The sequence below is a fragment of the Convolutriloba macropyga genome, chromosome 5, assembly GCF_964194025.1.
Source record: "Convolutriloba macropyga chromosome 5, txConMacr16.3, whole genome shotgun sequence".
NCBI classification, from domain to species: domain Eukaryota; kingdom Metazoa; phylum Xenacoelomorpha; order Acoela; family Convolutidae; genus Convolutriloba; species Convolutriloba macropyga.
The window spans coordinates 71,990,943-72,015,535 of record NC_134472.1 but is presented as its reverse complement, the minus strand read 5'-3'; the positions used below and the strand labels follow the sequence as shown (position 1 = coordinate 72,015,535).

The 24,593-nt window shown below is 37.6% G+C and overlaps 1 protein-coding gene across 3 annotated transcripts in view; it reads right to left on the bottom strand.

Annotated features, from left to right (window-relative positions):
• Positions 1-24,593, bottom strand: part of LOC142339615 (endothelin-converting enzyme homolog) — a 106,110-nt gene that overhangs the window by 21,848 nt on the left and 59,669 nt on the right. For all 3 annotated transcript variants that reach the window (XM_075389779.1, XM_075389777.1, XM_075389778.1), the window contains 5 exons: positions 21,154-21,288; positions 19,676-19,949; positions 18,751-18,854; positions 18,616-18,674; positions 17,926-18,170 (listed from right to left, as the gene is read on the bottom strand). In XM_075389779.1, coding sequence (XP_075245894.1) covers positions 17,926-18,170; positions 18,616-18,674; positions 18,751-18,854; positions 19,676-19,949; positions 21,154-21,288 — 817 coding nt within the window. The remainder of the gene's footprint in view (positions 1-17,925; positions 18,171-18,615; positions 18,675-18,750; positions 18,855-19,675; positions 19,950-21,153; positions 21,289-24,593) is intronic.

Genomic DNA, 24,593 nt, shown 5'->3' with positions numbered 1-24,593 from the left:
CGAAAAGACACAGAAAAGTCACAGAAAAGAAAAGACAAGCAATTTTTTCAGCGACGAAGCCAAGATTGGGTTACAGACGTTACCCAGCAGACGATTTTTTTTTTGGAAATTGGGTTTCAGACGTCACCCCGACGAGAGGATCTGTTTTTTTTACTGGTTTCAGACGTCACCAGCAGAAGTCCGCCCGAGGTCTCAGACGTTACCTCTGATGTCCTGTTCCCCGGTTAGAGCCATCCAAAATCTCTACTTTTTTTTCGACAAAAAGCCTTCAAAAAATTGATTTTTGTCCCAAAAAAAAACTTTTTGTTACTATAACACCTCGATTGATAAACCTTGACTAGTAATATTATTTTCAAAGCGAGTAAAGGCAATTTTCTAACTTTGAAAGAAAATTATGCGAAAAAAACGCACAAAATTTAGAGAAATGTTCCTTAAATCAGAAAAATCGAAAAACATAAGTTAGTTTTCTGACTATATATCCATTTGAATTGCGGAAAAAACTATTAAACCACCCTTCGGAATTGGCTTTCGATCAAACAAAAAGCCACTTTTATCGATATATCATAACAGCATTATATAAAGTAGAAATGTCAGAAAAAATTTTTTGAATTCAGAAAATTCAAAAAACACAATTTAGTTTTCTGACTACATATCCGTTTGAATTGCGGAAAAAACTATTAAACCACTCTTTTGAATTGGTTTGTAATCAAGCAGAAAGCTATTTGCATCGATATATCCAATCAGTATTATACAAATGAGAAATGTCAGAAAAAATTTTTTGAATTCAGAAAATTCAAAAAACACAATTTGGTTTTCTGACTACATATCCATTTGAATTGCGGAAAAAACTATTAAACCACCCTTCGGAATTGGCTTTCGATCAAACAAAAAGCCACTTTTATTGATATATCATATCAGCATTATATAAAGTGGAAATGTCAGAAAAAATTTTTTGAATTCAGAAAAATCAAAAAGCACAATTTAGCTTTCTGACTACATATCCGTTTCAATTGCGGAATAAACCCTTAAACTACTCTCCTGAATTAGTTTGTAATCAAACAGAAAGCCATTTTCATCGATTTATCCAATCAGTATCATATAAATGAGAAATGTCAGAAAAAATTTTTTGAAATCAGAAAATTCAAAAAACACAAGCTAATTTTCTGACTACATATTCATTTGAATTGCCGAATAAACCACTAAACAAACCCCTACAACAAGTCATTGTCATTCGGTTTGATGGTTTCACCTGTATATGGAAGTAAATAGAAAGTCATTAGGCGCCACAGCAAATATCAAAACTTTCATTTGACGAAAATAACTAGCTTTTTATTTTTTTTGGAAAAAACTTCCAAAACGTGATTTTTTGCAGAAGTCCTCGGTCTCAGACGTTGTCGTCTGCGAAGTCCCTTTATCCCTATTGGTTTCAGACGTTACCATCAGCAGAAGAGGAGTTTTCGAAGAAAATTGGTTCCAGTAGTCACCAGAAAATTTGATGTCTCTTTTTTTTTCTACTTTCAATATTTTTGAAAAGCAGATCTCAGACGTTATCTGTGGGAGAAAGTTTTGAGAGTTTATTAGAGTCAATGCAATCTATAAATAACGAAAACAGAGTGAAAAACAGCAGACAAAGTCACACAGTTTTAAAGATAACGAAAAAGCTTTTGCAAAACCCGAAAAAAGACAATACACCAAAGAGTTCTAAAGATTTCCACAATATGATTCGTCTCTGCAAATTTCTAGCATTCAGTAGCCCTCCTGTAGCCCTTGTTGCCTAAACGCATCGCATTTTTACTAATTTCTTATCTTTAGCCGTCACAACAACAATAAACTCCTAGAAAAAGAACAGGTTTCAAAGTTATAAATTCGCAAAAACTGTGAGAGGTATTTATTAATCATAGTGTTTGGTTAGGGTTAGGGAGTTAAGACAAATTTTCTTGGGTAGTTTCATAAGCTTTCTGGTTGGTAATCTATTCCTATTTGAGGGAAACAGACGAGTGTTTTGAAGTTTTCAAGAAAAAGGAGTTTAATGTAACAATTATTTGAGTTCTGGTCTAATATTGGTTCAACTGCATAATTGTAGCAAAGCACAAGTTTCCTGTCAACTACAGTAGCCAGAGACACTAGTTAAAACAGTTAAAGCCAGCTATTTAACCAAAACTTGTGTTAATTCAACAAAAAACAAGCAATTATTTAAGTCTGTTGAACGAAAGTCGATTAAAGCGCGCGAACGTTCGGAAAAGCTTTTAAGTTTTTTTTAGCGCAAAAGGCAAGATTTAGCACACAAAACACATTCTAGGACATCACTTTTTGAGAAAATTTGCGTCGCCGGTCTTTTGAACAAGAAAAAACTAGGATCATTAGCATTCAAACCTTAGACAATTTTTTTTTTTACATCAAAAATTTGCGTCGCTCCGGTTCTAAGCCGTTTTTCACCTTCAGTAACGAGCTTCTTCACCTACATCATCAACAATCAGCTACAACAAAGCAGCAGCCACCAATATGTCAAAGCAGAACAGCGCTGAATGTCAGTTTGCCATCAATATGTTCAAAGCGACAGAAATGTCAATGAAGAAACTGCTCGATCTCCTTGAGAAAACTGTGGAGCAGAAAAAGAGTTTCCGGTCATTGTCTTTGATGATCAACAAAATCAAAGGCCAGGAAACAGAGCTCAAGAAACTCTCAGAGGAAGTGATGAGACAGCAGCCACATCAGAGTACTGCATCATCAATATTGAATAGGCAAACGACACTAATAACTCGCCTCAATGAACTGGAACTGCAAGTTGATCTGTTGGACGACGATGGCCAGCTCAGTCAGTCTTCTAGTCGCATTAGAGATGATGTCAGCATGATCTCCAGCAGAAGAAACCTGTCTCGGCAATCAACAACTGCGCCCAGTGACGACAAGGAACGAATCCAGCATCAGCGCGACATAGAAGGAAAGCAGACCAGCAGTAACATCTTCAATCAGCCGCCTCCATTACCACCACGGCCAAGACAACCATCACTGTTTCTGCAAACATCTAATGAACCAGGACTTCAAATTCAACATGTGCTTGAAGCCCATCAAAGAAATCCTAAAAAGGAAGTTCATGAAAGTCTTCTAAAATCCAAAACTAAACTTGGAAACGAATTAAACGTTCCGAATCCTTTTCCCTGCTTTGACAAAGATATCAGCCAAAAATTCACATCTCCAACAAGATCAGGGAAACTTGAAATTGCCTCCAACCTGGTAAATAGAGATGTCTGCGATATTGAAACAGCTCAAATCAACTTGAGTGACAACTTTGACACGTCGCAGAACCTTTTGCCTCCAATCCAAAATTTGAACCTTTCAGGTAATCACTCACTTTCAAACCCCTTCATTTTGGCAGATCCAACTATTCAATTACAAGCAGATGGTCTTTTTGACCAAAACTCGGCATTGGAGAAAACCCTTAATTTAAAGTTGCCAAAGCGAAGAAACAATCAGGATTCATATGCCAACAGAAATCCTCAATATCATAATTTTCCCAATCTACAACAGAATGTTGGACCTTCTGAGGTTCAAATAGGAACAAATGGATACCTCGATAGTCAAGTGTTGAACTGTGATCTGCAAAAACTCCCCTGCTTACCCACAGTGGCAAACAGAACCTCACATCTTCCAAGTACAACTGATAAAATAGTGGCAGAAAACAATTGCCTACAATCCAATCAATATATTAATCCTATAACTGGGGTACATTCCGCAAGTGTTCCTCCAATTACCGTACAACTGATGGAACAACAGCATCAAAATACCGTCTTAAATCCTGCAGCTCCTAATTTTCTGCCAAACCAGGTAGCTCCACAATCAAACGGAATTGCGGCTCCTCTGCAATTTCCACAACCTGTTAACAGTCAACACGGTTTTACCAGCACTTTCCCAGTTAACCAAAATGTGACACAACCCAGTCAGTTGTGTAACAACCAGTTTGTTCCTGACTCTCAAGTTCCATCGAACTGTCAAGCTCCATTAACTTCCACGATCCATGCCCCAATGTGCATTAATCAACACTCAAATCCTGCTGGACAAAATCAGTTGAGCCAGCCTTTAATTAACCAGAGTTTACTGCCCACTGTCAATCAACACATAAGCTCAGCATACTCGAACCCTAATGTAACACAGGAAAAAGGAAATGTTGATTTCAAGCATTCAATCAAATTGCCACCTTTGAAACTTCAGAATTTCAATGGTGATCCTATCCACTTTCACGAGTGGATCAATAATTTCAACACGATGATTCACAACAACCCTTCCATTACAGACACTCATCGTATAACTTACTTACAGAATTCTGTGAGTGGGAAAGCAAAAGACTTGATTCATGCTTACTCCTGCGATCCATCCTATTATCAGACAGCACTGAATGAACTAATCCGACATTTCGGTGATCGTACTATAGTTGTTAATGCGTTCATTAACCAGCTTGAAAACTGGCAAATGAACTTCCAAAACAAGCAAAGCTTCATTGCCTTTTCCTCATTTTTGAAAAGACTTGTGCAAGCCTTCCAATACCTTGGCTTTACAGCAGACCTCCAGTCTACAACACTCATTAAGAAAGCCAAAGAGAAAACGCCACATCATTTGGTTCTGAAATGGACAGAACATTGTCTCACCGAGCTCAACTCAGACCCAACTCTTGTGGATTTTCAACAGTGGTTGGGGCTCCAAGCTCAAATCTACGACAAAGTGAGTCGAGAAAGCAATCAAAGAACCATCAGTTCTCAAGCCTCAAAGTTTGTCAACTCGAACAACCCGCAAACCAAGCAATACAATGGCAATCTCTCAGTGTCAGTCAACAACGCATCAGCGGAAAACAGTAGAAAACAATGGAACTTTGGGCCTCAGCAAAAGCAACCGTCAATTTCACAAAACGTTCCGAACAAAACCTTTAGCACAAAACGATCTTGTGAGAAGTGCAAACAAGAACACAGCATTGCCACATGCCCTGAGTATCAATTGTGCTCACCAAGTGATCGATACAACCTTGTCAGCCAAAATAATTTGTGTACAAACTGCTTGAGCAACAAACACCACAAACAATCGTGCCCATCGCAAAAACGATGTCAGGTTTGCAGTGGATTCCACCACACAACCCTTCATGATCCCGCCAAGCAAATCAAACGCCCTACAGCAGCTTTTTCTACTGAAGTTTTTTCTGGTAACAATCCAACAGCTTCGTCTAGTAGCAAAGCTTCAAGTCAAACTCCAAATACATCTTCTCAACAGAAAAGTCAAACAAACAAAGCCCCCAACAGCCGTTATGGCCAAACTTTCAACAACCAAAGCCAGCAAAACGTGCAACGACGTAATTTAAACGGCAATGCAATTAACCAATCGTTCAGCATTAACCAATGCTCAGAAACACCGAAGAATTGGTATGAGCAATTGCAGCTTATTCCAGTTTCATTCCTCAAGGGGAATAAAGCCTTCGATACCTACGCCCTCATAGACCCCGGTAGCCAATTCAGTTTTGTATTGGACGCCATAGCTGAATTTCTTGAGCTTCCCCGTGAAACACAACAGTCAGTACCACTACAATTTCTCAATACAGAGAACAGCATGTCCCTCTCAAAAATTGTTGAGCCAGTCACAATAACTCCATATAAGTCAACTGAAATATCGTTTGAACTCTCTCGAACGTTCAGCACCCCGTCTCTGAACGTCGCAGCTGCAAAAACTTTTGAACTTAATCAAATTTGTGATGCCTTCAACAGTTTGCGCCACATACATTTCCCAAATATTGCCGATGGCAAAATCGGCGCCCTCCTCGGTGTTAACGCATTCGCATTCACCTACCCTACACATGTTATACCTGGCAATCAAAATCAACCGTTTGGTGTGAAAACTAAACTTGGTTGGACCCTCGCTGGTGAATATGAGAATTGTATCTCAGCCACCACTCAACAGCCCGCAACTCAGCAGAAGAAATTTATTTTCCATGTGTCAAGAAACAGATCAGATGAACCCGGACTTGACGAACTTGTTCAACAGTTCTGGAGTATTGAAGCTGATGGCATTCAGAAGGACCGTGAACAAGTTTACACAAAGCAAGAAGAACAGTTTCTTGATATTTTGAAGAACTCCATCAATCACAATGGTGAGAGATATGAAATCAAACTGCCTTGGAAATCAGAAATAAATTTGGAAAACAACTTCTATTCTGCACTGAACCAAGTCAAAAGCCTTAATACACGCCTTCAACGTAAACCTTTGTTGCAGGACAAATACAATGAGACTCTCTTGACAGACCTCGAGAAAAACTATGTCAAACCGGTGGAAATGCAAGATCCTCAACCAGACAGAATTTGGTACCTGCCACACCATCCTGTGGAAAATATCAATAAGCCCGGAAAAGTCCGCCGAGTTGCAAATGCCGCTTCAAAATTCCGCGGCCAATCGCTTAATTCAAACCTTCTTACAGGACCAGATCTCCTTAATAACCTTTTAGGTGTCCTGATGAGATTTCGAGAACATCCCGTTGCAGTTCTTGCGGACATCGAAGGCATGTTTATGCAAATCGCCATCCATCAGATTGATCAATCTGCTCTTCGATTTCTTTGGTTAGCAGACAATCAGATACAACAGTACCAATTTACCAGACTCATCTTTGGAGCAAATTGCTCACCTTCGTAACCATTGTGCCAAAGAAAACAGTCAACAATTCCCAGAAGCCCTCAAAGCCGTCAGAAAGCACTTTTACATGGATGACTACATCCAATCACATGCAACAGAACAAGACGCTTGTAAGGCAGTTTTTCAAACAAAAAATTGTCTGCAAACAGGTGGGTTTCGACTCACAAAATTTGTTTCAAACAGCTCTCTAATTCTAAACCAAATCCCTCCAGAAGACAAAGAGAACAAGACAGATATTGTTAGAGTTCTTGGTGTTAAATGGAATCTTGAGAAAGACTGCTTTTTTATGAAACCTCTCACTGATTTCCCAAAAGATGCCTCAGCATACACTCAACGTAAGATCTTTAGTCTTGTCTCCTCGATCTTCGACCCAATAGGAATAATGTCGCCATCAACGATCCGTTTCAAAATAGTTCTTCAAGAACTGTGGAAACTTGGGAAAAAATGGGACGATCAAATTGCCCCTCAAGTAGTTAAACCACTTCAAAAGAATTTGGATTTATACTTTTCTTCCCCAGAAGTGACATTGAACAGAACTCTGAATAAGAGTTGCCATTCACCAGAAAGTGAAAATGAAATCCATATATTTGTCGACGCCTCAGCTGTAGCAGTTGCAGCCGTTGCATACTTGAAAACAGTTCCTAACTCAGCCACTGATGTTGAAACTTGTTACCTAATAGGTAAATGCAAAGTTGCCCCAATTAAACAAATCAGCATACCCAAATTAGAGTTGGAAGCCGCAGTCATCGGAGTGCGCCTTCTTTCAACCATCATGAAAGAGTCATCATTTCACATTACTCGCTCTACACTCTGGACAGATAGTCAAGTAGTACTTGACTGGTTATCGACAACCAAGAAGCAACCTGTTTTTGTTGCGAATCGCCTCAAAGAAATCCTTGCATCAACTGATGCTTACCAATGGAAACACGTTGCCACCAAAGAAAATCCAGCTGACCACGGGACCCGTGGTCTCAACCCAGACGAAATTAAAGCCAAGTGGCTAACAGCGCCAGCATTTCTTTCCACAAGACAGCTCAGCGCTGCTGAAAACTCTTCAAAGCATGTGTTAGCAACGCATGAAATTTCACGCAATTTGTCGGAGCAAATAATCGACCCGACACGGTTCTCAACTTGGAACAAGTTGCTCCTGACTTTAGCAACAGTCTTCAATTTGCTCTTTCGGATCAAAAAGCAAAGGCCTAAAGATCACCAGTATATAACAGAAGACGTCATTCTTGCAAGAAATCAGCTGATCAAAATTTCGCAGCAAAATTTCTTCTTCTCAACAATCCAAGCCCTGAAACGTGGTTCCAGGATAGATTCAAAGTGCAAAATCCGTTCGCTCAACCCAATGTTGGACAACAATGGAATCCTTCGGTCATGCGGAAGACTGCAATTTGCGCCAGATAACCTCGAAGTTGAGAAATTTCCGATTATACTGCACGCAAAGGACAAGATAGCGAGACTCTATATAGAGCATGCACATAACATTTGCGTTCACCAAGGAACAGAGCCAGTGAAAGCTTTTGTGCAGCAAAGATACCACATCATTGGACTCAGAAAAACACTTTTGAGTATAAAGTACAGATGTTTTCTCTGCAGACGATTTGCCGCTCAAAACATTCAACCCGTCATGGCTCCCCTCCCTGCCTGCCGTTTCCCGACAGACTCTACCCAGTATCCTTTCGCGAACAGCGGAGTCGACTTTTTTGGACCCTTTTATATAGAGGATGCCAAAGGACAGATTGAAAAACACTACGGCCTCATCTTCACTTGCCTGGTTACTAGGTGTGTCCATCTAGAAGCTTGTCCCGATCTCAACACTGACACTTTTTTAAACGCCTATCGACGTTTTGTAAGCCGCAGATGCCAGCCAACAACAATGCTCAGCGACAATGGCAAGACATTTATTGGTGCATCTGAGGAACTGAAAAGATCTGTGAAACGTCTCGACAACGACAAAATCTACAAAGCAATGGCAGCAACGAACACAACCTGGAAGTTCAATCCTCCCTATGGACCTCATTTTGGCGGTATTTGGGAGCGCTTGATCCAGACCGCGAAACGCACTCTATTGATCATTCTAGGCTCCAGAAGGCTGTCGCTTGATGTGTTCAGGACAATTTTGGTCGAGACTGAAGCTATATTGAACTCCAGACCACTAACGATTGTCGCTGACCTTCCAGAAAATGAAATGCCTCTCACGCCAAACCATTTTCTGATCAACAGACCGTTCAACTCTCTCCCACCAGGAAAGTTCGACAGCCAAGAACCCGCCAGTTTCAAGTCTTGGAAGAATGTGCAGCAAATGGTCAACCATTTCTGGAAACGACTCGTCAAGGAGTATCTTCCGACACTGTTAAAGAGGTCCAAATGGAGCGATAGTGACCAAACACCACTCAGAGTCAACGACATCGTTTGGATTCTGAAAGATATGACTCCACGTGGAATTTGGCCCCTTGGACGTGTTCTTGAAGTCTATCCTGGACGAGATGGACAACACCGTGTGGTGAAGGTGAAAACGGCTTACGGCACGTACGTTCGTCCGGTCTCCGCCCTCGCACGTGCTTTGGCTGATTAGCCTATTTTTTCTTGACCTTTTTTCGAAACGGTTTTCTAGGCAACTTGGGTTACACCCTCTTCGACGATCTGGTCAAACGTCTGTGATGTGTTAGTTGGCCTCCTCTTTCCCCTGGAGCATGTCGTGCAACAATCAAGTCAGAAGTAAAACTTGAAAAAACATTGACTTTTGTCCTTATCGCAACCAAAACGAGTTGGTTGTTCCCGCAACTTAAAACTGATATAAAAACTTACCAAACTAAACTGTCTAGAACAATGTAATTGAACCTTATCTACATTCTCTTACACACAGATTCTCGTCAACAATCCCATGAATTAGAGTTTGATTTTTTAAACCCAATTGAGATGAACAAAAAGACAACAAATCTGTTTTTTACAGCTTCTAGAAGCAGCTTCTAATAGGGCGATGTCTAAGCTAACTGCAGAAAATGAGGAAATGCTCAAACAATTGCATAATGTTTTGCGGGTGAAACTGAGGCTTAATTTGTCTTCATAAAATTTGACTTTTTTAATACTCTATATTTCATAAATTCTGAATTAGTTAATTGTAATTATAAAACTATTTTGTCTTCATTTTATTTTTTCATGTGAAGAGAGTAGGTCTTGTTTTAAAATCGGCAGGAAAGGACGGTTCGAAATTGATTACAAATTATTTGAAAGCCGTCAAGTTTCTCTTGAAAACAGTCCACTATAATCATTCTGGAAACAAACAGACAGTCGAGTTAGTTTACAGCTAATCGTCAACAAACCCATGAAGTAGGATTCGACTTTTTAAAATTAATTGAGATTAAAAGTGCGGTGTAGGGTTAAGTTGGGTAGGGTTAAGTTTTAATTGGTTAAATTATTTACATTTTTTATTATTTAAGTGTTGGAATATTAAGTGCAAATACAAATCGCCGATCCTTAAGCATACATATGCATACGCACCGCTTTTGCACATACTCTTCAAAGCAGTCAAAAATAGCTCCCAAGAATTAATTTACATTCCCAGTCAAAGATACGTCCGGGAATCTTGACAAGCTCAAAGCAACTCACAATCAAGTTTACCTGCGGTCAAATATTTACGCATTTGAATTGGGTTTAATTCATGCAAATCCCCGAACTTAAACTTGCCGTGAATACTGATTTCAGCAAAAAGTACCATTGACGCAAACGAATTGCAAATGTCACGCTAGACAAGAAAAAACATCAAGAATGACGTAAATCGTACTGGTCTGTTGAGATCAATCAAAGCTAATGGAAACCTGCTTGAAAAAGGTGACAAGACACTTTCAATGATAGAAATTTAGTAGTAGAGCACAGTTTGTATTGAATTTAAGTGAGCTGAGATACAAATCAACCGTTGAAAATAAAATGGTTACGCCGACAGCGTCAAAAACACAGCTATGTTTACGTGTTTAGCTTACGCTAAGGGTAGCCAGCAGAGTAAGAGGCACAGTGATAAATAACAATCTATTTTGAGATAAAAATTTCGAAGAATTTATGACCAAAAACTGAACATAGCTGGCAGATTGCCAGAAAATAGCCGCAATAGATTCGTAGATCTGCAGTCTCAAAAAAACAGCAAAAAAGACAGACCAAAAAAATTCGTCTTTGCTGCCTCTAAGTTTTTGCAGCCTCTATTAGCTGCTCTTAAATAACCTTCATTTAGAGTGACACACAACCATTAGACCTTATCTCTTTGAATTAAAGTAAATAAAAGTCAATTTCAAAGTGAGGAAGTCATTTTTGGGAGTGAGGTAAGTCAAGTATGACCATAAATTTAATCACGCGAATGAACAAAAAATTCGCTCCACTAAGAGCGAAAAATGACGTCACACATTCACTTCAGTTGAAATTGCATGAAAGAATGAACAAAAAGCAGATTTGAAGTGGTTGTGACGTCATATGGTCATAACAAAAATCGCGACGACGAAATAAAAAAACATAGAAGGACAAGTCCTGACGTACAATTCAAAGAACTTTCAATCACTAAAGAGAAAACTAGACATAGAATAGACTATGAATGGATTGGGAAAACCATTTAGAAAAAAAATCCGACCCAAAAAATCGAAAAAACAGTAAAAGTCAGTGAAATAGCCGCATGTGAACAAAAAACAATAGCGAGAAAGCGAATTTTTGTTCAAACACTTTTCTCACTCTACCTTAAAATTAGAGCGCAAAAAATTTACGCCGCAAAACCACTCGCTTTTTCGCTCCACTTCCTGTTTCGGCGTGACCAAAATCACTACTCCAATTTGACTTCAAAAGTCATGAAAATGTGTGAACAGATCTTAAAAAAAAGACAGCGCCCCAATACAATTCAAATTCTTTGAACTGTAAAAACCAAGAGAACGCCAATAATAGCCCCAGCTATCGCTATGCGGCTATTAAAAATGAAACTGAATACAGCAGTCAAATTGCTTAAAAATATGCACATGAATAAAAACCTGCTTCAGAAAACAATGTGCGGTAATGTGCGTTTGCATAGAATTTTCCGACCCCGTTGATCAGCATTTTCCACTTAATTTTATAGCAATGCAGATGAGAAAGGAAACTTTCAAAATTCACATACTGTTCGAAAACAATGCTTTAGAGTGAAAAATCATTGCAACCTCAAATCAAAATAAAAATTTAATAAGCCTGATTAATAAGCCTCAATTTTGCAGTCCTTAAAACCACTAACTATTCGAAAAAAGACTATGTTTTCGCATGGGCTTCAAATGAACACCAATGGGACTTAATGATTACCGGAAAATAGCCGCGATAGATGCTTGGGGCCTTCCATGAATTAAAACAACTAAAGAGATTAGATAGACAGATCAGATCGACCACCAGTCCTTTAATAGACCACTAGACTTTTTGGGTAAGCTTTGGACTGTCATTTTTATGAGACACATAAGCTCTATAAGAAGAAAACCCTAACAGGGCTTTTCAGAAATAGGATCTTCCGTTTGTGCCCCTTCAGCTTAGTGGGCGCATATTAATTGCACCACTCAGATGCACTGGGGGGCGCATTACGTACTGAGGGCACAAACGGAGAAGATCCCAAAATTAATATTGAAAATCAAAAACTCAAGACTCTAATAATCAAGAATTAGGGCATATATGTTTGGCACTACTTAGATGCACACTATTGACCTTTAACAAGTAAATGTTTATAAAATTTAAAGTTCCATAAGTGAGTTCAGAAGTCATTTTTTGAGTGAGGTAAGTCATTGAAAAAGTCAATTCCAAGAAGTCAGGGTAAGACGAAACAAAAATCTGTTAGACGAAGTAAAAAAATTTAGGAGCGCTATAATAGCCGCCGGAAATTGAGGACGCGGCTATTAAAAACTTTGAATATCTTCGAAAAAAAAACAAATGCGAAGTAAAAAAAACCGTTAGCTATCACCCAACGGCACTAAAACAGTTCCACCAAATGGGTTCACTCAAACCTACAAGGGAAGCTGAAAAGACATGTTAATTTTCAGAGTCATTTATTAGACTTCAAAATAACAAAATAACAACAGATACAGACAAAAGCCTAAAATATTGAGAAAGCAAGGTCCCAGTCATCAAAACCAAAAACCATTCCAAGAAAAATTGAATTATGTAATTTCAACTGAGCCTCCCCTCCTACGCCAATGGGACCTGTCATAATGACACCAAAACAGATATAAACAAATATGAAAAGTCAGAAGACATAAAAACAACTAGTTAAAAAACCAAAAGTAAAACTAAATTAGATTAGTAATCAATTTAAACCAAACAAAATAATTCGTTAATTAATGAAGACGAAAAAACGATTAATTAATGTTTCATAAGAAAGAGGACGGGAACTTTCATTAGCCACAATGAATATTTGAGCAATTGAAAAGTTAGCCACAATATTTTCCGACAAAACATAATATTCAAAGTCATAAGAGCTTTTAGGTTTCATATAAAAGCATTGATTAGGCTGACGTACACTTTTTTATGAAAATAATCGTATCTTTGAAAAATGAGACGAAGTCATAGGGCTACAATAGAGCACGAAAAGCAGGCAAAACTCAGGAATTTACGAAAGGAAAGATTTACGAAAACATCGTCGAAGCTATTGAACGAAAACATCGTCGAAGCCATTAAAACCCATCAGCTTTTCTCTGAAAACATAATATATGTTCATTTGACCTCACTTGAACGTAAAAGAGATCTGTCATTCGTGGATTCTTGATGAGAAAACTGACTTGTCTGAAAGTGATATGAAAAAAAAACTGTGCCAACACAATTCGATTCCTTTCCGGTGCAAAAATCCACGATAAAACCAAAAATCGTTGCTATCGGTGACCTTCTGTTAAAAACATTTCATCGTTCCAAGTCTTCGCGCAGAGCAGATTTAAAAAAAAACTTAAAAATGACGATAGATGCACAAAATTTAGTCAAATGATTTCAAAAATATTAAATCTCGATTACAGCCGGCAGACTACCAAATATAGCAGCTGTTGACCGCATTGCCCGACGTTGTGATTGAAAAAAAAACAAACCTATTTTTTTAAAAAACAAAAAACGGTCTAATTTGGTACGCAGTTTCATTAGATTCGGTGAACAAGAATTCAGCCTCTATATTCGAGGACAGCAAGCTTTATATTAATACCAATTATAATCCGAGGAACTTTGATTTAATGCGCCAAGTCGTCAAATAATAAGTCTAAGTGAACGAGCATTATTGGTTTATCCCGTTTCTTTTGATTTCATTTAAAACGTTGACCGTTTTTGAGTATTTCGCTGCGTTAACTCTTATATTCTATACAATTGAAATAGAGAGACGTAAGCTCTAACGTGAAAGTGGTACCTTAGTAAAGCAAGCAGTTAAAACGAACTATAAAACATAGCAGATAAGTCCTGAAACAATTCAACGAAATTTCACTGATTAAACAAAAAACTAGACCTAGATTGGAGCATGAATGGATTGGAAAAAAAAACAAATGAAAATATAACCGACTAACGTCAGAAGAATTGCTCTCCAACGACTAGTGAGAGCTCTAATCTATTGAAACCTCTTTCAGTCGAGGGTGAGGGGAGTTATAAAATCACTAAGGGGGGCTTCAAATGACGTAATTATAGATTATTATATACCAATTAAACCACTAATAGAATTTGAAGTAAAAAAACTCCATATTCCAATTTTGGGGTAGTCTTCATTTGACTTTTAGTAGTGAACTGCCGCCACTTGAGTTCAGCTTTGGACACTTGAGAGAGAATGAGAGAGAAATTTAGATGAAGCAAAACCAAAAAAACAAGGGCAAGAAGTCATTCGAAAAGTTAAATCAGTCAGGCAAAAATTTTGCATAAAAAAACCAACTTCGTACGAGCACTCAAATATAAAAACCAAAAACCCACAAATGTTGGAAGAACTGCTCTTGAACGACAGGCGAGGCAATTTAATTCAAGGTCTGTAGCCTAAATCAATTTTTCTTTATGGGTGCAAAAAAAACCTTGCCCCCAACGGGATTCGAACGTTGCTGCAACCAATTATATATTAGCAACAAGCTTTACTTCGAAGTGCGAACAATAGAGATCACTCAAAAAATATGAACGAAAGCGTAAAAAAGTCACATGAGAAGTCAAAGAATGTTCTAGAAGAAAAACGCAAAATTGTCAAGCAAAAAATTTGCACAAAAAAAGACCAACACGTTTACAATAATTGCTATGAATTTTGTTCAAGAGCAATTAAAAACAATGAAAATCAAAGTCAAATTCACGCATGTGAACAAAACCATTAGCGAGAAAGCAACTTTTTGCTCAAACACATCTCACTGAAAATTCGAGTGCAAAAATTTTACGCTTTATCGCTCCAATTCCTGTTTCGTCGTGACCAAAATCATCGCTTCAATTTGACTTCAAAAATCATAAAACTGTGTGAACAGATCTTTTAAAAAAGACAGCACCCCCATTACAATTCAGATTCTTTGATATTTTAAAAAATTAGAGCGGCTAACAACTCCTATAAAACACGAACGTTAAAAAATCACTTCAATTCGGGCTTGACGGACAACTTTCAACGATCAATGCAGCGATCGGCCAAAATTGACTGAACAGAAACCCAGTTGAGCATATAGTTCCTCCCCCGCTCATTAAAGTAGGGTTGGAACAACAATGCCTCCAATGGACAAGAGCCAATTGACAAAAAGTACAGAGAAAAGAATTCGAAGCGCTACTACCCATAAAATTTTGTCGTCAGCAGACAAATGAACCCCGCATCTCTGAAATGATTCGCCCATATCAAATACGCCTTATCTAACAGGATACTCAAACGACATAATTACAAAATGATTCCATTACTCCTCCAAAAAAGTATTTGCAAAGATGATTCAGGATTAAACAATGCCGACAGATGAACAAATAACGACGAACTATTACAGTTAAAAATATGCCCAACATATGAACAAAATCAGAATATTGAAAAGGACTGACGATGTTTTCTAAACAAGTGCCCACGAAAGCTCAAATAATACCAGCAATGTGTTCGATTTGATTTTCATGGTTTACCCTACTGCTTTGGAGGACAATTAAAACATACCCGGCAGATTGCCGGAAAATAGCCACCGTTCATTCCAATAAGCATGATTGGGATTGAAAGAATAGATATTGGAAAAAAAAACATTTTTTAAGTCCGATTTATTTTGATGGCATTTCGTAGTTGAACATACTTCTGTTTCTTAGAGAGAGCCTACAGGGGCTACTATCAATACCAATAAGCATTAGAGAGAGGTAACTAATACTTATAGGAACGACGTTGAAATAGCGGGCATCTAAAATTGGGCTTTATGGGTTTATCCCGTTTCTATTTCTGACTTCAATTCTTATACTGACTCTGTTCATTTTGAATTGCTTTGCTGAGCAACTGATGTTCAAAATCACTTTTAGCAGAATGAGAGACGAGATAAACTAGCCTAGAGAAATCAAAAAGACTTCACGCAAAATGTTGAAAAAGCAGCAAAATGAGGTAAAGGAAACATTTTTTTGTTCGACGAAGTAAAAAAACATAGCAGGACAAGTCCTGACGTACAATTCAAAGAATTTTCATTGACTAAACAGAAAAACTAGACCTAGAACGGACTATGAATGAATTCAGAAAACCATTTTTAAAAAATCAGATCAAAAAATAAGAAAACAAAAAACGATGTCAAAATGCCGCATGTGAACAAAAGAACCACTAGCGAGAAATGAAAATTTAATTCAAACAAAAAACTAGGCCTAGAATGAGCAGTGAATGGATGGGGAAAACCATTTAGAAAAAAATCCGATCCAAAAAATCGAAAAAAAAAACAGTAAAAATCAGTGAAATTGCCGCATGTGAACAAAAAACCACTACCGAGAAACCGAATTTTTGTTCAAACACCATTTTCGTACTCTACTTTAAAATTAGAGCAAAAAAACTGCACGCCGCAAAACCACTCGCTTCTTCGCTCCATTTCCAGTTTCGGCGTGACCAAAATCACTACTCCAAGTTGACTTCAAAAATCATGAAAATGTGTGAACAGATCTTAAAAAAAAAGACAGCGCCCCAATACAATTCAAATTCTTTGAATTGTAAAAATAGGAGCGCTATAATAGCCGGCTGAGAAGATGAGGGCGGCTATTAAAAACAAAACTCTAGAACCAATACCAATAGTACCAAAAGTAGGCACAAGACAAAAACCTGTTGAAATTTTTTAAAGGAAGCGTTACAATAGCATACAGAATCGTTAACGTATCTTTTAAGGACCAAAAATTTTCATATATCCCAAAAAAATTTTAAGGAATAATTTAACTCAATTACAGCTTCACCGATCTCCAGCGCTTTCACTGTTTTGACTATCGCAGGTTGGAACAACATTTGAAACAGCATCATGCCCGAAATACCAGACAGTTACAATTTTTTAGTAAAAAATGCTTCCAAGGAGTGGGCGGGGAGAGACGAAAAGTCTAATCCTCAGAAAAAAACTATCAGACGAAAAAACAGTAGTACGAGAAATCTCATAAAAAGACCAGCAGGACTAATGTAATAGCTAGAAACTTTGTTTCAGAGCAATTAATACAGGATTATGGGCGTTGATTAAAATTCACTGCATTAATTTCACTTTTGTAATTATCCCCGGCCAAAATTAACTACAAACAGAGTCAATAACAATTTTGAGCGGCTGCATTAATGATTACACAGAAGTCATTGTCATAGCTGAAAGACCAAACATAAACCGACTAACGTCGGACAAAATGCTCTCGAACGACAGACGGGGTAATTTAATTCAGAGGGGCTGTAGTCTAAATAAATTTTTATGGGTTCAAAAAAATCCCTCCAGTGAGGGGCTCGAACCCACAACCTAGGTCGTAAAACCGACTAATGCATAACAATAATGCATTAACCATCGACTGATGTATTAACCATAAGCCCATCAGGGCCTTGTAAATCACGCAGAAATCAAGAAGTCAAGCGTGAAAAAGGCAGTCCAGAAGTTAAATCGATAAAATCGGAAACACGGTCAAGCAAACATATTGTATAAAACAAGACACAAATATTGACAATAATTGCTTCCAACTTCATTCGAGAGCAATTAATCAAACTCAATTGACACTACCGAAAACCGCAGAGGCCCGAAAAGATCAACAGAACCCAGATATTTGCTATTATTTTGATGAAGACTCATCACAATTTACACCATTTTAAAAAAAAATATTTCAATATGCCTCGAGTTTACTCACATGCATTCCGTAGACCTCGTATTCCGAGTACTGGTTTACAAAGCACTGTGAAAGGTCAGTGAACTTCTGTGCAGTCTCCTTTTTGAACCATTCTCGCTGATTGCCTTCTAAATCGTAGGTGCGACCTTGAGTGTCAAAGCCATGGGTCAACTCGTGTCCCACTACCACGCCTATACCACCGTAATTGAAAGACATTGGGTACTCTTCAGAGTAGAACGGTTTCTGTAGAATGCCCGCTGGAAAAGCTGAAAACACAGATTAACCACTAACACGTAATTAAATTTCATTTCCGATAAGTTTAAATGATTCGTCTGAATTCAATTTTTGTACTGTCTAAGCAGGTGAAACTACAAGGTGGTAGGACTTAATCAGCACTTAACATTTCAAACCAGACTCCCTGCACCTCAGGTGCCGCTAAAACAATACTCTTGCGTATCTCTAAGACCGCACTCTCGTTCTTACTTTTTCATTTCTAACACGCTCAATACTTGTTTTTTAATTTCTTGCCCCTGATTGTGAAAATTGTTTAAATTTCGTCAGTTTAAAATCACATTTTCGTTAATACACTGCTGCAACCTCATTTCGCAATGATAGGATTCATTTTTCTTCACACTGTAAAAGACTAACGAACTTTTTAGCTTAATATTACTTCTAACGCTACCGAGATTTACGGCAACTAAAATCACTTACTGAATGAGTTCTTGGCCGGAACATAGTACGCGTTGATCTGCTGCGGCGTCATTTCCCATCTAAATGATCAAATTATCATCTCAACAAAAAGGTCAACAATAGTATATCAATTTAAATGGGTTCGGGAATACTTACTCTGCCTTATCTACTGGTTTCCGTAGCTTAAGCAGGTCCTGTTTGGATGAGAAATATCCAAGTTGAAGTTGGTTCTCGTAATATGTATCCTCGTGGAAAGACACCTGAAACATCATCCTATTCCAACTAAAATCGGGTGAATTGCTCGAGCGCCTTGGTTACGGCTACAACGATGTACAGGGAGTGAGGAATGGGGGGTGAACTGTGGCGGGAGGGGTTGAATGGGTGGGGGTTGAATTTGGGAGGGGATTCACTTTCTAAGAACCGCCCTTCACAGAGTTTCGTTGAATCCCACACTTAGGAGTTCAGTAAGCTGAAAAGCTCTATGAGAACTTATACTGCCTTCGGGCACGATTTGTTTATCCAGATTTTGAGGATGAAAAGCCAAAAACCAGTCAAGCCAAAAATCGCATAAAAAGGCCACAGGACTAATATAACTGCTAAAAACTTCGTTTGAGAGCAATTAAAAACAGCACGAGGCACTTGCAACTCATTTGCACGAGGCACTTAACCTAAATCAACGTAGGTAAATGAGTTCATCTGCTTAAATATCAAAACTCAGGCCTGGAAAAAGCCTCAAAAACGAAATGGCTCACCAAAAAACCGCGCATAGAAAGACCGACGACAGTACCGAAAAAGCTGAACTTTTCGAGGGCAATTTGACAAATCGAACACTTCGACTAAACGAGAGCAAAACAAAACACACGCATTAAAGGGACATTCAGCTAAGGTCAGCAACTTTTATAAATTGGTGGCAAAATAATGCCTTAGCTGACCTGTGAGGCGAGGCCGTTTGATAACAAAAAAAATCCCAACATAAAAAGTGTTAAAAGCTCGTAGAACGAAAAAATAGCTTCTTTAACTGTCAAATTCGTTTGAGGGTATGCAAAAGAGTTAGTTGTCTTTGCTAAATTTTGGTGCTAACCCCGGATAGAAGTTCTCCAACATATGTGTCGTTCAAGAGCTGATCCGGATATGCCAGGAAGTCATGCATGGCTTGCGCTTTCTTCACAGCGTACGCTCTCGTAGCTGGATCAAGCCATCCCAGTCCATCCAGACTGGTGACGAATGACTCCCGGATACTCTTGATCATGTCTCGCACCTTCTGCTTACTGCCCGGGTTGAAGTAGTCTCTAATGAAGGCAGCCCCAATCACATTGCCTACTATGCTGTGCGCGTTTATCAGATTGACACATTGTCTGAAACAAATGACGCAGCTCTGTTAGCATACAGAACAAACGTACGTGAATTCTAGAGCTAAGGCTGGCTTCATTTTTTTCTCAAAAAAAAAACAAACTGAGTGACAATAATTTAGATGAAGTGAAAACCACAACAAAGTAAATATAAAGCAAAACATCGAACTACAAGCGAGGCTCAATTTAACTGTAGCTTGCGTCAGCAGGGGGAGTACTAGCATGGATAAATTCACAAACAGGCTTCAAATGATGATAAAAGAGATTATTCTCGACAAGTATTAAGATTTTGAGTTAATGAATCTTTTGGCTTAACTTCTAAATATGGAAAAATTATTTGAGCATTCGTCAAAGGTTTTTAAAGATTTTAACTGTTTTGGAAAATATAGCATTGCAATATCACAAAATTACGACCTGAAAGAACAATTGAATATTATACTCCATTTGAAACATAGCCGGCAGATTGGGTTAGATTCGGACTGTCATTTCTGTGAGACACATACGCTCTATAAGGAAAAAGACCTAAAAGAGCCTTTTCAAAATTAATATTCCAAAACCAAACTCAAGACTCTAATACTCAAGAATTAGGGCGTATACGTTGCAACTACTACTCAGAACAGATGACGTCACGCACACAAATTTTAACTGCAAAGAAGTAGAAGTCACTGAAATTGAAAAAGTCAAATTCAAGAAGATCGCAAGAATCATCGATGGAGACGACGAATTAAAAAAAAACATAGCAGGACAAGTCCTGACGTACAATTCAAAAAATTTTCATTGATTAAACAAAAAACTAGACCTAGAACGGACTATGAGTGAATTGGGAAAACCACTTCTAAAAAAATCAGGTAAAAAATTAGAAAATCAATGTCAAATTGCCGTATGTGAACGAAAAAACACTAGCGAGAAAGCGAATTTTTGTTCAAACACCGTTTTTCCCACTCTACTTTAAAATCAGCGCGAAAAAAAATTCACGCCGCAAAACCACTCGCTTTTACGCTCCACTTCCTGTTTCGGCGTGACCAAAGTCACTACTCTAATTTGATTTCAAAATTCATGAAAATGTGTGAACAGAAAAAAGACAGCGTCCCAATGCAATTCAAATTCTTTGAATTGTAAAAAAGCGATTGTAATAGCCGCTATCGCTTCGCGGCTATTGAATATTAAACATAAGCGAAAGGTTGACGGAGGTTTTGTGGAGTATACTTACTCCCATCGTGGGCGCATGCCTGAGTTTGATCCTTTGACCACCAGAGTGAGATTGGCCTTGATGATCTCGAAGTCGTGGTTGATACTACTCATTGAGATGTCTATCACTCGCCAGTACTGGTAGTTCTGCAGCGCCCTATAAAACACTGCCAACTATAGTAGAAGAAATTATATTTGACACAACTCGCCAAGACATGCAAGATCTTGATATTCTGAAATTGCGAAACGTCAGCGAGATCTTGTCTATCCGTTTTCATGAAGATTTGCAATCATTTAGCACAGAGAGTACCTATCATGACGTTCTCTCGCCAGATTCTTGTACAGATGTTATCGAGGTGTTTCGCCTTACTGGGCACACTTATATACAGACTTAATTCACATTTTGTAGCATTTCCCAGCACAACCAGAAGCGAATATTTTTGTATTATTCATTCTAAAAAATTTATTGTTATTCATATCTTCTGTTTAATCTCTGAAAACGCACATTAATGTCCCTTATCATTGCCGGCAAACTGAACCCACGTAGTTTTAAATGAGATTACATTGAGCAACTACAAATTAACTCCTCTGAATATCGCCGGATGCGATTTCCAAAATTGGTACATCTGAAAACAAACGTTGGATGAATTGCTCTTAAACAATCGGCGAAAAGTCGGCTATGGTAGACGCTAGCTTAAGCAAAACGAGACAATCACTGCCTGACGGGGGCGCGGGCAAGAACGTGGGATAAATAAAGCCTCAAAAATTTGAGAATATATCCGGCAGATTGCCGGAAAATAGCCGCCGTTGATTCCAATAAGCATGATTGGGATTGAAAGAATAGAAGATATTGAAAAAAAGATTTTTGTACAAAAACATTTTTTAAGTCCGATTTATTTTGATGGCATTTCGTAGTTGAACATAACGCACTTCTGTTTCTTAGAGAGAGGCTACAGGGGCTACTATCAATACCAATAAGCATTAGAGAAGGTAACTAAGACTTATAGGAACGACGTTCAAATAGCGGGCATCTAAAATTGGGCTTTATGGGTTTATCCCGTTTCTATTTCTGACTTCAACTTTTTTATACTGACTCTGTTCATTTTGAATTGCTTTGCTGAGCAACTGAAACTCAAAATCACTTTTAGCAGGAAGAGAGAAACTAGCCTAGAGAAGTCAAAAAGATTTCACGCAAAATGTTGAAAAAGCGGCAAAATGAGGTAAAGCGAAAATTTTTTTTATTCGACGAAGTAAAAAAAAACATAGCAGGACAAGTCCTGACGTACAATTCAAAGAATTTTCATTGACTAAAAAACTATACCTAAAACGGACTATGAATGGATTGGAAAAACCATTTAGAAAAAAAATCCAATCCAAAAAATCGAAAAAAACAGTAAAAACCAAAGTGAAATTGCCGCATGTGAACAAAAAACCACTAGCGAGAAAGCGAATTTTTGTTCAAACACCATTTTCGTACTCTACTTTAAAATTAGAGCGAAAAAAATGCACGCCGCAAAACCACTCGCTTTTTCGCTCCATTTCCTGTTTCGGCGTGCCCAAAATCACTACTCCAATTTGACATCAAAAATCATGAAAATGTGTGAACAGATCTTAAAAACATAGCCGGAAGAATTCCGGAACCGACTCGAAGCGTCAAAACTTATCTAAAAACCGTAATCGTAGCTGAAGTCAATACCTTTTGTATTAAACCATTAACTCATTACCCTCCAGGACTGATCTAAAAATTGGTGAAATTTAATCCGCTCTCACAATGAGGAACAAAATTTTATTGAAAACGTTTGGTAACGTAAGAGTTCACGTAAGGTAAGAAAAAATTTGTGTGGTCGAAATTCTGATAGTCTGAAAAAACTGACAGGGCTATCAAATGCCCTCAAATCATTCATGATTCTAATCTCAAAAAAGATTGCGAAAGCAAACGGCAGATAATAATTTTAGAAACTAAGTCAATTTTTCCAAAACAAAGAATGCTCAAATTTAAGAATCAGAAAACCACAACAATTAGATTGCTAACCACTGCAATTAGGACAAAAACAACACCTACTTCTCCCTTGTTGTATATATGCTATACACATGATTTCATACTTAATCAAAAAATTAATTCATCATAGAAAAGATATAAGCAACAGAATATTCAAAAGCAAAAAATCGTTTGAAAACAAATCCAAGGCCGGAATAAAAAAGCATTAAATTATAATCAGTGGAAACTTTAGAAAATGCTTTCTAGCAAACTCTCAGTATGCCTTATCTTGTATGAAATCAATTGCAAACCAAAGAAATGACAAAAGTCTGAGGAAAAGCTGAAATCATTTAACTTTTCAACAACTGAAAAATAAACATAAACAGCATAAATGTAGTTGCGGGCACAGAAGTAGAATGATTAAAACTAGAATGCGAAGAATATGGACACAATGTAAGGACCACCGTGACAAAGACTAATGCTTGATTTTTGAAAGATAAAAATCAAATTGAAAAAAATCAAGAAAAACGAATACATTTCATTGTTCAGCACTTGAGACAAAGAAAAGACAACGAGTTATCAGAGACAACAATTCATCTTCCTGAACAGAGCATAAAAGAAAAAGCAGAATTCAAATATAAGAAAAAATGAAACATCAAAAAAGTGGTCAAAAAATTTTCAAGACCGCATATATGAAAAAAAATTAAATGTTTTTCAAAAACTTAACGCCAAAAAATGATTTGTTTTTTATTGAAACGAAATTAAAGTCCCTCATGTTCCACAAAAAGACTATTTCTAGTAATTAAAACGAAAGAAAGAAACTGACAAAAATTCAAAAAAAACTACCAAAATCGGATTAGCATGAGTACAATTTTATAAGACAAAATTACATCGAGGTAGAAAGAGGCGTTGAGTTTATGAATTATCACAAAAAAAATTGCCATATTAACTGATTTTTGACAAAAAGAGGGCTGAAAGATCCAGAAATGAAGAAATTAATAGAAAAAAAGCCAAAAATTAACTTAAAAATCATGAAATATGTGCCAATTTTGAACTTGAAACGCATTTTCAGGCTCTGCGAAACACTGTCGTATCAATTTTCGACGTTTACATTTCAATATAGCATCAAATAAAAATCATTTAAACAAAAAACAAAATTAAAAGCAAAAAAACTGGGCCATTTAGACGAAAAAAGGGCTAAAAACGGTTATCTATATGTGCCATTCAGTCAAAAACTACTTTTCAAAGTCAAAAAGTCATTTACTAAACGCAGCGCATGATCAAAAAACTTCTCTCGCTCAGAAAAAATTAGTTCACACGGCAATTTTTCTCACTTTCATTTTTAGGTCAAAACAGCGGCTGAACGAATAGTACTTCCGGTAAAAAAAAACCCGAAGAAAACCAATACTCCTCTTCGAGTCGTAAAAAAAAGACAGCGCCCCAATACAATTCAAATTCTTTGAATTGTAAAAAAAAATAGGAGC